Source organism: Gavia stellata, chromosome 1 (assembly GCF_030936135.1).
Source record: "Gavia stellata isolate bGavSte3 chromosome 1, bGavSte3.hap2, whole genome shotgun sequence".
Taxonomy (NCBI): domain Eukaryota; kingdom Metazoa; phylum Chordata; class Aves; order Gaviiformes; family Gaviidae; genus Gavia; species Gavia stellata.
The window spans coordinates 129,795,763-129,811,619 of NC_082594.1; the positions used below are offsets into that span (position 1 = coordinate 129,795,763).

Here is a 15,857-nt window from a genome sequence, read left to right on the forward strand (position 1 = left end):
AAGAGAGGGACAGCTCCGAGCAGACCGCCGCCAACAGCTTGGCATCACTGACCTTCGTGTCACCAGAAAGAAAGCGCAGCCTCTGCTTCACTGGAATGAACACGAGATGCTTCGAAATAAAACAGCAACCTTTGGTTTGGTAAAGAGTTAAGTGTTTTCCCATTCAAGACAATCTTATGTGGAATACTAACAAGGTAGTAAAACACAAGCAAACTAGTTTTAGAAACAAGGCCTTCGTGCTGGGCACAAGAAATCAAGAGTCATGTTAAACTCATCACCTCAAGAAAACAAAAGTGACTTTGGGGAGGGGCGTGGGGGAAAAACAGGGAGAAGAGAAAGGGAACAGAAAGTCCCCCCGGCAGAAAAAACCACCACGGTCTCCTACAGCGATGGCCCCGCTCCTACCGCGGCCGAACGGCTCCGAGCGCAGCATCCCTGCGGGGCGCGGGGGGTTTCCCTCCCCGGGGGTCCCTTCCGCCCGCCGGGCCCAGCCGCTGCCCCCGGCACCGCCGCAGGGAGGGTGGAAAGGCCGAGCCTCCTGGAAGCTGCTGCCGCCCAGACAACTTCTGGGCACAGGATCGGGGTGGGGAGAGATGAGCAAAGCCGAAACGAGCTGCCAGGGCAAGTGTCCGAACGAAACCGGTCGCTGCTATAGCGGGAGGAGGAGAGGGCAGGGTGGGCAACTTGGAGACATCCAGAACAAAGCCACAGCTCCAGTGAAATGAGTGACGGCGGAGACGGTTTCCTTTCGTTCCGCTACTGATCAGGCTATGACTGAAACCTTACAGCACTCAGAGTTTGAAAGTGGGGGGCAGGAGGGGGAGCAAAGATGCAGGTTTGGGGTGGGAGACGTCGTTAATAAAGGAGGGGGGAAAGGGAAATAAAAATCAAAATCATGGAAGCGAAGGCACTCCAAACTATATAGATACACTATACATCGCTAGAGTTATTGTTACAATAATACAGGCCGGTACCTACTGTACAGAGTTAAAACTATATGGCTTTAAAAAGCTCGTCTACATTTTGTCTGATTATTAAACAGAATCACTGCCCTGAACGGTAACTTTTTGCTCATTAATAACAGTTCCTGGGTCCACATATTTACATACAAAACAATAAAACTCAAAATTCAAAAACAACCGAAAATAATAATGTACAAGCTTGAATTTGGTGAGGAGCTTTGTTTTTTTTTGTTGTTGGTTTGGTTTTTTTTTTGTGGTTTTTTTGTGTGGTTTTTTTTTTTCTTATTTACAAAAAAGGTTATTCAAAGACCTGGATCTAACTTGTATAAAAGAGTGTGTGATCCTGCCATGATCCTTGGGAAAAAAAAAAACAAACAAGAAAGAAGAAATAAAACCAGAGGGGCACCCCCGACCCTCCCCGCAGCCTAACACACACACACACAGAACACACACAGACGCCTGCAGTCACAAAACCAGAGAGAAAAGCTCCTAACTCCCCTCCGCCAGCCTTCAACGAGAAGATGAAACGAAAAAGAAGAAAAGCCACATTTCCTGGCACAAGCAGCAATTTTTCTTCATTATTTTTATTACTTTTTTTTTTTTTTTTTAAAAGACTCAGTAATTTACTGCCTCCAAACAACAGCATCTGTGGGCAACGCTTCAGCAGGCTCGCCTATACAGCGGATCCATACCCTGCCACTGTCCTACTTTTTGAGTCTCCTGCATCTATTTGGATCACTGGGTCAACCAAGCCCCTTCACTTACCTTTCGGGACACTGACTAGCCGAGCTCTCGCATTAAGATGCTCTTCAGCCCTTTCTATTAAGTTGCACGTAAGGATTTGGAAAGCCTTCCGTTTCTAAACGTGGGTGTGCTTTCCTTTGCAGCCAGCCAGAACGTAACGACAGCTAAAAGCTTTAAAGCCTTTTTTCGTGTGTGTGCCCGACAGCAACGAGCCGAGGGGTATAACATGAGGGTTTATCGGTTTCACGGTAGGTGGTCGCTCACCTCTTGAAACAGCTCCTGCTTCCCCGAAACCCCCCGTGTGTCAGGCAGGAGGGAGAGGGCAGGGCTTTTATCAGTTCCAGGGCTGCTAGGAGAGAGCTTCCAAAAAATCCCACGTCAACAGGATAAAAGGTACAAGAAGAAACACGCTGAGCTCATAAGCAAAACCCCCACTGTCCCTGTGGCAGCCGAGCTTGCCGACACCGCTATCGCTGGCTACCCCCAGGCCGCGCGAAGCTCCACGTGTTCCCAAAAAGCAACCGCTTGCCTTAGATCCGCAGGTCGAATAGCAGCTCGATAAGCACCAAAGGCGACTACAGTTTCTCCAAAGGAGGATAAGGCCGGAGCGGACACCAACCGCAAGCCTACAAGATCAGGTCTCCAAGAGTCTCGTTTCTACGCTGCGGCTGCGTCCGGCCGCTCACCTGACCCTTTCCCGAGGAATATTGCTTTGACTTCAGGAAGAGAGACATGGATGCTCACACCACGCGCTGTCGCAGGGAGGAAACCCGGACCCTGGACAGATGGACTAGAACAAGCATTCACCTCGCGCTTCAGTCAGACTGTTTCGAGATCGTAGACAAAATAAAAAAAGCAGTATTTTATCTATGTATACATGTATATATTTATATAATATATATACACACACACTCATATATAGCCAGCTTTCCTACAAGTCAGCAGGTACAAATTACTGTCGAGAGCACTCGGATGTGTATTTTATTAATATTCTACCAATGTAAAAACATAATGGCGATGTGGCAACACGCATCAATAAATAGAGATCAAAAAAAGCAAGAGGTTAAAAAAGATGAAATTAAATACAGATTCTAGCTGTGGATTTAAAATCAGAACTATCGTAGAATGTGGCATCCTGCAAGTTAAAACTGCAGTTAAAAAAAATATTACAAAATAAACCAGTAGACTGTTACAGTTCACATTATAAACCCTGGTGTCCTTTTCCTGTACGCACCTTGGGGAAGGAAAGCCTGTTCAAATCGAGAGCCTGGGGCGGGGAGGGAGGGGAAGAAAAGAAAAGCAAGCTTTCACAGTGGCCACTTTCCAAAAAGTCCCTTAACGTCCCCGGCTGGGCCCCTGCCTCCTCCAAGGATTTTGTTCGTCCGCTCTTCTCTGCTGAAGACAGGAGCTGACCGGCCGCCTCTGCCGGCTGTTTTGCCCGCGACACGAGGGGCAGGAGCTCCGGCTGGGCAAAGGAGCTGCTTCGGTAAAGCTAACCGCTTGTGTTCGGTGCATGTGTGTGTATTATATTATATATAGCCCACGTGGGTAAGACTTTTCCCATAACGAAGCTGCATGTTTCTTCATTGCTAGCACTGATTTTTAAAATGAAAGGCTTCCACTAGCGGTTCAAGCCTTAGACACACGGCAAACCCTCCCCCCCACCCCACGGCAACCTATTTTCCTACCACGTCGCCCGCTCCCCATACCGAGCCGGGGCAGTTCTTCAGACAACCTGGGATATGGATTCGCTGACAAGAAACGCTGAGCTCTGTTGAATGACCCCTGCTAAGCTCCCGACCAAATTCAAGCTGTGCACTACATCAAAGTCCGAAACTTCACTTAAAAAGAAAATAAAAAAAGAGGTTAAAAAAACAGAACTTCAGCAGAGAATGAGGTTTGGGTTTTTTTGTTTTGTTTTGTTTTGTTTTTTCCTTCTTTCTGTTGTGGGAGGGGGCATGAGGCAAGAGTCCTGGTTCTGAAGTACACAACAGCAAACTTCCAACATGAAGAGATTGTCGAGGGGAGAGACATCGGTGTGTTGTATTGCTCCGCTTTCCCTCCTCCCCCCACCTAGTCCCCTGCCCCGGACACCCTGCAGAGTGAGAATACAATGAAACTGGTTTGTATTTATAGATATTTTACAAGGTTAAATAAGAACAACAATAATAATAATAAAAAATTGAACACTAAAATGAACAGGTTGGTTGGTTTGTTGTTTTTTTTTTTTTCCTCTTTTTAATTTTCTTTCCAAATGTGACCAGTGTTGCTGAGCAAGACTCAAATTACTGGTGATTTTTCCTGTGCAGCTGGCTGCTTGGTACCGGTTCAGGTGGAGTTGGAGGCTGATGCTGTAGCTACACTATTGGTCTGAACTCGTTCTCCTGCGTTAACATCTGCAAACAACAGGCAAGAGGAAGGGAAGAGAGAAGAACAACCAGTATTACCTCCAAAATACAGACACATTTGGAACAATAGCTATGACATTCTCCGCACGGGGAAACCCACAATTCCCACTGAGGTGCCCTTTGGTTAGGATGCTCTCCTGACTTCAGGGGATGCAGATGGAACAGTTTGGTCTGGGGATAAGGTGGGAGTACAGTCTTTAAGCAGGACAAAGGCAACCTCAAGGGCTGAGGGTTGCAGGCCGGCACGCGAACACCCAGCTGGGCTCTAGCAGATTTTGCAGGACGTAACATTGCTCACGCAGCGGTAAGTCGCCCACGTTACTTCCCAGTAGCTCTAATTGCAAGATGAGGCACACTAACCTCACCAAAGCTAATGCATCAAGTTATCTGTGGCCACTACAAGGTTTCACGTTGGCGCTGAAGTTTCGTATTGTTAGGCCTTTTTGTAACAAAGGCGTCTGTTAATTGTGTGAATGAGCGCAGACAATGAAGGCGAGGAGCCTGCTTCCCTGGCAGAAACAGCTAGTGTGTTCATGTGTCATTCATGCACTTGTTGCCTCAGAAAACGTTGTTCAAGTCTACTGCTTTATTCTGTGTTGCTCAACCAAAGTTGGATCTGCCACCCTCTGAACTGCTGAAGCATATTAACATCAAGGCCTGAAGCCAGTAACGAGGTTTACACAAGCATACGACATTGTTAGAGGATCGGGTCTCTGCAGTAAACGGTCTCCAACACCTTCTCTTCTCTGGGAGGGACAGTGCTCCGCAGAGAGACAAGTCGCAGGATCATGGGCATGTGCCCAAGTGCACTCCAAGAAAACGCAGGGCTTGCAAAGAAATACCGAAAGGAAATTCACTGTAACTGTGTTTTCATAGGCCACACACATCAGGTATTTGCTCTAAAAAAATTGTTCTCAGTATTAGAGGAGTTGGTAGGGGAAAAAAAAAAAATATGCACCAGCTTAATCTGGAACCATCCTATGCAGCATCTAATTAGCACGGCCACAAAAAGGAAAATGGATGAATGGTTAAACACATAAAATACTCGACACAATAAATACACGATAGGAAAAAAGATATTAAGTGAGGTTTTCTACAAGAGACCATCATGCATTTCTCCCATTTAATTTAAGTAAGGTTAACTGCAAAGCTATCAATACTGCAAAAGGAAAAAAAAAAAAAGACTTATTATGGCAGTACAGAAGAGGGCAGACTGGGCAAACAGCGCATTCGAAAGACATGGGGAAAAGGCCTTATAAAAAGAAAGAATAGATTTACTGATCTCAGACTGAAGGACAGCATGTATAAATAACAGACACGACAAAATAGAACTGGCGGGCAGTGGGGGTGCAGCAATACTTCCCCAGCACAGGAGAGCTCGTGAGGGAAAGCAGCCGGGCAATGCTCTACAGTCACCTGTTAACGAAACCCCTCTCCTCTCCTGCCACATTGACCTGACGGTAGTTAGAAGAGCAGCCGCGAGCAAAGGCCACAAAGGCGAGTCTAGAGACGGGCAGCACTTGCTGAGCAACAAATTAAGTAACATACACAGACAATGGCAACAAAAATAGGAAAAACAAACAAACAGCAGCATCCAGGGATACAAGGGGCAAGTGGGAAGAGAGGATGATGCCTATTGGAAAAGGAAATGCTGCGAGGAGCGTGTGGGAAGAAAAGGAAATTGTCCTGTGGGCAGAGGATGCCAGATGACTGCTCTGGGAGTTTCCCATTCCCTTTCCTCTCACCCCAAATTAATTGCAACCCCTCCCTCACCAAGGGATGACCACCATGATAAAAAAAAAACCTCATGCAGTTAAAGCACGAAGGCAGCATGACGACAGTACCAACGTTATTTGGAAAGCTAGCCTTGCACGCAAGAGACTCCCTCCTACGTGGAGATAATTCTGCTCCCTGCAGGAGCAATTCCCAAACCCCACGTGCATTCAGACCAACAACGACCACGGAAATTCAAAGTGACCCAGCCAGACAGGTAATAGTTTCCATACTTTAAACTCTCACTGTGCCTGTTCTAGATTAATTTTCAGGTATGGATAAACTCCAGTTAATGCAACATCTGCCATGCCTGATGCAAGCAGTCCAGCTGGAGTCTGTACTGTTGGCAGAGGATTTCTCTGTACGTGTACAAAAAGTGCTTGTATTTCATTTGCTGAAATGAAATGTGCCTTTTGATCTCCTATTCCTGAAGACAGCAGAGCCTGAAATCGTTATCATTACATTGCTACTGAGCGGAGATAAAGAAAAAAGAGGAGGGGATGGAGCTACTTCATGTAACATATGCTCCTCTTCCATCATCACTTTACTGGGGGAGTTCCTGAGAAATATATATGCCACATGTTAAAAAGGAAATAAACCAGGTGACGCAGCCCAAGACCATTTACATGGGGCTTTTTGCAATATATAGAAGTCGACCCAGGCTGGGAGAGAGTGCAGAGCCTGCCCAAGGCTCTACTGGCTCCAAACCTGCAAGAAAATGCAGTATTTTGACATTCCAGCTTGTTCTTTGAATCCGCATCGACAGGACATTTGGGGAACAAAGCGGGGCTTGTTCCAGCATCTCTTTGTTGAAGTGCCAGAAAAAGAGCACAACTGGACTATGAGGGTCTCTGGACGTTCACTGGCTCCTCCTTACCAATTTGGGCATAAGAGAAGAAAATCTAGGCCTTCAGCAACGTTGCTAAAACATCTGCTTTGCAAAGCAGTGGCCTGTGACACCGTGGAAGCCGTGGGGAGCGAAGCTAGGAGCTGACGTGCAACTTTCTGGTAAGGGCCAGATGACTGCACAGCAAACTGCGGCTTGAGGTCAGGGCAGCCTCTTTGCCCTAAACTGCCCTCCTGACACACCTCTGTCTGTGTGGGCAAAGAAACCACATTAGGGCTTAAGTGTCAGCCGCTTCCAAAACTTCTTCCAAACAGAGGGCAGAAGTATCTCTCATCAATGTAGAGCACCTCCTCCAATTCAGCTTTTCCCCCTGAGGAATGCCTCAGCTTTCTTGGAGGGTACGTGACACTCCTTAGAAACCTCCCGGAAAGGAAAGATGGGGCTACAGTTCAGAGCAAGACAGAGACGCCAACTCAGTCTGCGAAAGCCCATTAGCACTAATGACAGCATTAGTTGGTTGGATTTGTAATGCTGACAGACTGTGCCACTCGTCTACAAAGATACAGAAACAAAACTACCACCAGCCTGGGAGTCCTCACAGGACAGCTGAGGAGACAAGTGGAAGGAGGAGAAAAGCCTGGTTTTCCTGTTGTGCCTGCTTATGGATGTAGAAATCCAGGGCTCAGAGCAAAACTGGCGAGCCTGAAATGCGCAAGTTTTACTCCTCTAACTGTCACGGACTCACGCCTATGCTGGGCTTGCAGAAGCCTGAGCAAATTGCTTGCCCCTCTTCTCCTGGTTAAGGAATTAAAGTTTTCCAAAATTCCTTCAATGGGAACACCGTAAATGCACTAAATCTTATTTTGTGGAGCACTGTGGGCTTTTTCAACTGCCACACACCAGCAGGTAACCCCAGCTCTAGTCTGTTTTGTTGCTGAAAGTTCAGGCACACCATCGCATTTGGGATTACACGGGATCAACACAGCAGGATGCCGAAGACGATGACCCCAGCATCCCTGCAGGCACAACTGCCCTGCAGATGGCAATTACGCTCTTCCCATCTTAAGGCTGACTAGCAGAGAGGTAACTACTGCTGCTGGCTGATCCAGGAAGAAAAACATGTAGACACACAAGCAGATATGCTTTCGGCTTGGTGTGCATGCTCCCCTCTCAGATGCTGTGGCTGCACGGCGATGAAACCATCCTCCTCCAGGTAGATCAAGTCAGCATACACATGAATAAAGCTGTACTGGCATTTTTAATCAATGGCCAGCACAATTCACAGAAGGCTAGCACACCATTTCAAGCAGGGGCCAGTAACTCCCATCTTCCTTTTCCTCCTCTTTGGTTTAGACATGCCACTAATGTCACAGAGAATTTCTCATAAACATTTAGGTGAATTTACTAACGTCGATGTGGCAAGGCTTCATACTCCCACTGCAAAGCCAGCTTCCATTAGTACAGTGAGTCCAGCTTTATGCCTCAAAAGGAGAAGACATTTACAACAAATACATTTTTTTAACACTCAAAAATTAGCTACAATAATCCCCCTGCATTTAAGATCATGATTCCAGGATTACTGTTGCATTGGGCTGTTGAAACCACCACTGTGAATCTATCAGTTAATAAAAATTACTCATTTTGTGTAACTTTTAAAAACGCAGATGCGTGTCGTATCAGTTAGCACAAGGGCTAGTATTGCTGGTGTGGTGAAATCTGCACTGTTAACGTGGTAAGTTGAAAAGCCAATGTTTCCATCTCTTAACACCACACCACTGCTAAGTCTCCTGGCAAACACACTACTAGACTTCGGACAAATAGATCTCATTTTTTTAGTTATTCTCTAACTATGACCCTGCCCTGGTGCACGATGAAAAGCAGTGCTTTACACCTTATCAAAAAGCTGAGATTCTGATATGGCTGCACACCAAACATGACAGCTATGAAAATGGAGTAACTGTCCGCAAGCAGGTAACAACAGCCCAGCTGGATTATCTACAGTGACGAACTAGTACACCGCGTTTCCGTGTACGTGCACCTGTGCTTACAGAGTAGGCAGCTATGCTGGACATAACAGCAGACACTTGAACCTCAGTACCAGTTCTGCTTGCTAAAGGGAGACAAGAGTTACACACTAATAATGTGGACTACAGGTTCATACAACTTGCTTTGCCCTTCGAATTGCCTTGAGAGCTACATTTTGTAGCTTCATCGCTACTCAAAAAAGTAGTTTCTGGACTTGTACTGCTTAGTCACATCAGCAAACGTTTTGCAGGAACGCCTCCTGCCTATCGGGATGCACTGGGTTAGGTGGGAAAGTCCCTCCCATGCTGTCCTTGTAGTTACTGAAGAACTAGAAATTTACTGCTCTGGGATGTGCTGGGGGTATAGGGAAAGAAGGGACCCCTTCCATGAAAATCTCTTGCTAAGTGTAGCATCAGCATGCAAAACACAACGGATTAACACAACCTCATACAGGACCTAATCCTAAAAATCACAACTCTGATGAAATTCCCACTGCCTGTTGTGAGAACCCCATGTGAGTAAGAAACTACAAACCAGCTGTGCTGCAGAAACCCAAAGCTGTGTGTTGCCCAACACTGAACTTAATTTCACAATTTCTTTCCAAGCTGCAAGGATTTTTTTTTGTTGTTTTTGAACTATGAATAAGATGTCCTACCCCAACTCAGTGCAGTGCTTGCAAACAGCAGGTCTAAAAATGTTGACATCAGTAAGGTGGGGTTGGGTTTTGGTTTTTCTTTTAGTATACTTCACATTTAGGACTCAGACTAATGCCATTTTCCCCCCACATGAACTCTCTGGGTGAAAACAGACTTCTTAACCCCATTGACTCCTCAAGACTTGGCTCTTGGCAAAGAGAACTCCTTAAAAGGCATGAGAAGGGCATTAAGTGAAACAGTATTTTTCAGAAGGGCTTAAAATAATTTTCCATGTTTGTATTTTGTAGTTTTTTCAATCACTTTTACTACTTTATCTGCTTCCCCCCCCCGACTCGTTGTTGAGCAACAGATGCACATAAAAGAGAAACAGAGAACGTGACTATTTGCAAAATACTGCCAAGTGCATGAAACAAACATACTAAATTTGAAAATAGCAATTTTGTTTTCTCCTAAATTCAGAGCACGTAAATTGTACAGGCTGTAGCTTTTATCTACTGCTGCTACATTTTCAGAGAGAAGCCTCATCTTTCAAACCTGGATGCATCTGTCTGTCCCGGAGCATGAAAATGCTTTCTATGCAGCACTGGCTGGAGCAAGCGCATCAGATACCAGGTAACGGTCCGGCACGTTAACCTGCAAAGGCTTTCCTGCACGTTTCAAGAATACCTTTTTAATTAGGGCTTCTCCTTATCAGCTATCTTACACTGAGTAAGTGCCCTGCACCTCAAAAGGGGGTCACAGCCCTCGCCAAATGGGGCTGATGTGCGCGCAGGGTACGTATGGAAGCACACCCATTTTGCGGCTTGCCTTTGGTTTCCCAAGCCCTGAGACAGCCGGCTGCTGTGCTGACTCAGGGCTGACTCAGAGGAAGAGTGCCACATCCTGCAGCACCTACGATTTTCTCTGGGAGTCTCCCAACTGATATTACCCAGCTTTTAAGCTTTCACTGGAAACAGAATACAGTATGGAGTGGCTACAGGCCAACAGTGAGCTTTTAAAAGGTTTCTGACAGAAAATAGAGAGAGCGCGAGAGGCAAAAAAAGACATTCACTCATTGCTGGCCAAAACCATCTGCCACATGCCCGAAGACGACACAAGCGAACTCGGTAAGAAGCAACTGCAACTACTTAGATGAGGCAGGGAGTACACTGACTGAACTCCCTAACCAGACTTTTAAGAGCTATTGCCATTGGGGAAAAAAATCCTCCCCATCCACACTCCACGGAGGCCACGTGTACTGAAGCTAACCATTTTTTCCTCTTCCTAGGCATCACAAACTCATGCTCCAAGTCAGTATTAATTTCAGACTGTCTGAGAGCTCAGAAATTAGGTGCAAACCAATCCACAAGGATTGCTAAAAAACAGGGGAGGTAATGATTTCTTACTAGTGGAAGTCTGAGCGAGAGGGACCAACAAACTAAACAGTCAAACATGGAGCTGCCCCAGGTTAGGATTTGGGTTGGTGACCACAGCTAGCACCCAAAAGACCACCTACCAAGTTTCAGGTGATGCTGGAACGAACCCTTCCTCCCCATTCACCCTGAGGGCCGAGGTGGCTCACGGACCACAGCAGAGAGAAGGTGCCTGGGCAGGGGGAGTGAGGGTGGGGAAGGAGGGAGGCAGGCAGGCGCATGTTCTCACCTGAGGCTGCTGTAGCATTTGTAGGGGTTGAAGCAGCTGCTTGGTTCCGGGCATGAGCAGGGATGAGGATCGAAGCCAGAGATGGGTTACTCGACAGTTCTGGAGGGAAGGTGGAACAAACAGAGTTAGCTCATCGTCCACAAAGAGCCCTGCATGCAGGCTCAGCTCCTCAGGTTTACCCCCCGTACCAGCAACCTTGGGTGAAATGCATGCCCTTACAGCCAAAGGTCGCGTTACGTTTTCTTCTTCACCGACCAGCGAGAGGAAACCACAGCCATATTCGTCAGGGCAGTCTCCAGAGCAAGACTGTCAAAACTACAGGTAGTGGTGCAAAGGAATTATTTCCTAGAGAAGGTCAGCGGCTTGGGAGCTAGCAAAGAACCAGCCAAGCCTGTTCCTTATCAACAGCCTGGTAACGCTGCTTCCTTCTGAGCACTGGAAGGATTCCCTTCACAAACCCACTTGCAATCAGTCTCAGGGCAAAGGCTGATAACAGTGGTGCTGCTTTGGGCACTGGTTCAGCAAGCAAGCAGCTGCCACAGTTGCTCCAAGAGCTTCAGTTCTTTGGCTCGCTCAAGCATCACGTTCTCAAGGACCCAGGAACCCAAGACCAATCTCTCGCAGCAGTCTCCTTGAGCGAGGCCAAGAAGAGGTGACATCTCATTTAAAAGCACAGTGAAAAGCAAAGGGAATTGGTGTGCTGGGCAATTTAAATGACAACAAAATGATGCAACCATTCTTTCTGAAGACATTATCCAAGGAAAAAATAGTCATGTCTTTTAGGCTCCAAATCTAATATAGCTTCAACGCGTATCAGAATAAGAAATAGGCATCTTACAGCCACAACTGTGGGAGGATTAAGGGCAACACGTTGCCAACGAATGACAATCTTCTGGCACCCTTTCAAGAGAATCTAGTGCCTCACAGAAGGTGGGACTGAGCCGAGACAAGACAGGTCCTGTTTGTTTCAGAAACAGGAGTGACTGACTGTCTCTTGAGAAAGCAACATCTGGTGAAAAGGATGTGAACAGTCACCTCACGGAAGGAGACTGATGACTTTTGGAGCTCCAGGAGGTCATCTGGAGGAGAAATAAGAATAGACAGCTTTTTACATAAGACCTCCAGATAGCAAGGGCTGTACAGAAACCAGTCCAAATCACGCCATGGGTTCAGTAAGGTGGTTTTGTACACAGTCTTAAATTACTTGGGCTCATTTTTAAGAGCCTATTGCTTTTCTTTAACGCAGGCTTTAAACTGAGGGCCTAAAGGGATCAGTAGTCTACCTGGCGATTTTTTTTCCCCTCCATTAAGTTACATTAAGTTCCTTTACTGCTGGGAGGGCAAGATGCAGAAGGCTCTCAGCTGCTTACAAGCCTCTTATTACTACACATTTTGAGACTGTGTTTCAGCGCTTATGAACACAAGCTCCAGCCCAGAACCAAACAGAAGTTGCTACATTACCTGCAATCCATCCAATCTATCCTGTAATGCTGCATTCAGGTCTAAGCAGACCTAGCTAGTCCTTTTACAAAGCCTCAATACTCACAGCATTTGTACAAATACTAATCCTCAAATTCATGTGGGAATAATTCACAATTCATACATTCGTAATAGAATTCAGAATTCGTTAAGTCTCCATTTTAAATGGAAAAATAAACCGAAGAAACATGAATCCTCAAGTGTCAAAGCTGAACACCAGCGATAAACCTATACTTTAACACTAATTTGGATATTAGCTGCTCCATGCGAGAAGATGTAGCTCCTTTAGTATTTTTTGCAAAGCTATTTCTCAAATCTGTTATTACTGGCAAACTGCTGTTTACCTCGCTCTTTTAAAAGTTTCTATCATCCCCACATTATTTTCTGCTCATCACTGGCAGCAATATGGCGCTGTGACCCAAACGAAAGCAGAGCTAAAACATCAAGGAAACCAAATGACATTTGCTACCTTCCGATGCCATGCGATGCCTTGAGGATGCAGCTACAGACTGCCTGCATCGTTGTAGCTAAAGAACCATCTGATCCAACAGAACAACGCCCTTGCAATGGCACTTCGACCCCGTTCTCGTTCCTCCCATATGTTCATCTAATGCCATCAGAACACCTCCTTTTGCAGCACCAATTATGGCAAGTATACTGTTTTTTGTTGTTTTTAAGGCAAGTGCCACTATTTCTCTGAAGCTACCTTAAAGAACTTGCATAGAGACTAGAAGACTGATCTTGTTCCCTTCCTCTCAAACCCTACGTTATCTTTCTTGGTATGAAGTTTCCTAAATTCGGCATGCTCTGAATGTCTTGACACTTCACTTAGAGCAGCAGGTCAATTCAGACAAGAAATAACCAAAGTAAATCAAACTCTTCTGGCTGAAGTTTAATAGCAGCTTTGCTTGAGAACATGTTTGAATTTTTGTTCTGCCATATTTTTGCAGCTATCCCGTCTGTAAGGATGAGACATGTTGATAGCGAGGAACAAGCTTGACCTGTGGTATCTGCAGTCTACAAAGTATTGAGAATCTCTGTTCTCAGTGATTTCCACCACAGTATTTGGAGAAGCTGTTGAACTGTAGCCTGCTTATCTAAATCAAACTTGCAATTCAAGGCTGGATTCATTACAACCAATACTGTTTCAAGAAGGCATTGTGATCAAGGCAATCCAGACAAAGTTTTCAATACCATGATGTGAACAGAGTAGCTATCCCAATTCATTTATGAGAGCCAACTCCCATTCACATCAGCTGGGAGAACACCTTTGGCTTTCTCCAGATCAAATTATGCCATTTGTAGCCAGTTTACAACTCCAATAAGGAACAGGAATGAAAATGTCCAGTTTTACTAGAACATCAGATCATCTTCATTCCCCAAATGCAAGAAAATGGTTCGTGTTGGGAAATAGTGCAGCACTCTTTTTCAGTATGGTTATGTTTGATGTATCAACGCTCCCAGAAGCCCCTGGAAAATATTAGTCTTGTATCATGTTTGCTTTGTCACAGTAACAAACTTTCCATGTAACTCAAGTTATTCCAGCAGTTTCTCCTCAACGTAGAAGAGTGCCGGAAGCAGAAGTTTCATCGTTTTCTTTTCTTCCCTCCCTCCACATGCCCTGAGCAGAAATAATCTGTCTAAAAAAAACCTACATGGCACTCAAATGGTCACACCAAGGATTTCTGGTCACAATGAAACAGTCTGGTTAGAAATGAAGGGGAGATATATATATATTTTTACATATATATATATAGTCTTTTTTTAAAGGTCACCAGCTAGGCTCATTTAAAAAAACAAACAAACAAAAAACCAACAAAAAACCTACACAAAACCCCCAGACTCTAGCAAAAAAGTCATTTTTCATCGAGAAGCATGATAACGATTCCTAAGCGCTGAATCACAGAAGACTTTTACAGTCTTTAATGGCCAACATGGAGCGACAGTAACATTTGCGACCCAGCACAATCACCGACATCTTAGAAGTAGTTTAGGAAATGGTAGTCATTTCACAGATTGTTTGAAAATTCAGCTTCTAAGAAAAATTGCTTTCTGTGCTTTCTGTCTTGCAGGTCTAAGCCACTGAACTGCAGCTCTGTGGCTAGTGGAGATACCTCCTTGGCCAAAATAATTTCTTCAAACCCCAAGTAGCATTTAACATTTGTTTAAATACTAAGAGAAACTTAGGGGCAAGACATTAAGAATGACCAGATAAAGCTCTCTTCGACAGCTCTCATCTCTACAATAAAGTAAGCACCTACATGCCCCACAACTACTGCTGGCAGCCAAAGACCATGATCTTTATCTTCCATATACTCTCACTGCTTTTTTTCTAGACTATATCTGAGCAGCATCGGTGCCCAAAATCAGCAGATTTGGTACGATGGTTAGGTTCTTTCTGAAAATCAATCCAATGCATTAATGGTCAGATTTATGTTGTTATTTCTAACAGTTTTGCCTTCAAGCCTTCTGCAGCTACCTCCCACTTCATGGGTTTCAGGCAACTGGATATAGCCAAATAAAACACTTCTAAAACTTAATATTTTCTGTTGAAAACAAATGTCATCCGAAACAAAAGGATGTCTTTCATTACCTTTTAAATTACCACAGATGTCTTAACATGAGTCATCATCTAATTTCCAATGACCTGATCTATTTCCCAGTTGGGAATTCTGCTCTGGACTAGCCAATTTGACGGGACCTTGCACAGTCTGGCTAAAGAGTGAGGACTGCACAGTGGTCACAAGAGGAGCAAAAGCTTCTTGTGTATCTTGAGGTTGTCATCAGGACTGCTGCTGCACGGTTATTAGTTACAAAGGTCTTAAAATCACTGCACTAAGCAATGTATATATTTATTTTAATGGTTATTTTTTTTGAGCTTGGCTGGTCACCTGCAACAGAGCTTATTTGGAAATGCGTTAATGACCAGCCTCCATCCTGCCTTCCCTTTTTAGATGGAAGAACTGGCACCTGCCGACGACAGAAACCTGCTTTTTTGAATCTTAAGGAAATCGCTCCACTGGAACTGGTTTCTCTTGTCATTCCCATGAGTCACTGTGCAAGGGGAGAGCACATCAGCTCCTTAGCATGGCAAAAGAGGAGCTTTGAATTTGCTTGAGCATTAGGGTAGCTTACCCAGCAGTTCCTACACTACCTGGGAGGAAACCAGGGACACAGCCAATACATACTTTTATTTTTCCCCTAAGGATTTTTAAGAAGACTCACTATAGAGTTTCTCAACCCTTTTTAAAATCCTTGTTTTCATGTAGTAGATAAGCCCAATCTTAACATCATTAAGGAACAATTAGTAAGAAATACCTTC

The 15,857-nt window shown here is 45.1% G+C and overlaps 1 protein-coding gene across 2 annotated transcripts in view; it reads right to left on the reverse strand.

Annotated features, from left to right (window-relative positions):
• Nucleotides 1-3,381: 3,381 nt before the first annotated feature.
• Nucleotides 3,382-15,857, reverse strand: part of GSK3B (glycogen synthase kinase 3 beta) — a 148,538-nt gene continuing 136,062 nt past the window's right edge. For both annotated transcript variants that reach the window (XM_059816725.1, XM_059816718.1), the window contains 2 exons: nt 11,057-11,155; nt 3,382-4,102 (listed from right to left, as the gene is read on the reverse strand). In XM_059816725.1, coding sequence (XP_059672708.1) covers nt 4,035-4,102; nt 11,057-11,155 — 167 coding nt within the window. In that variant the 3' untranslated portion in view covers nt 3,382-4,034. The remainder of the gene's footprint in view (nt 4,103-11,056; nt 11,156-15,857) is intronic.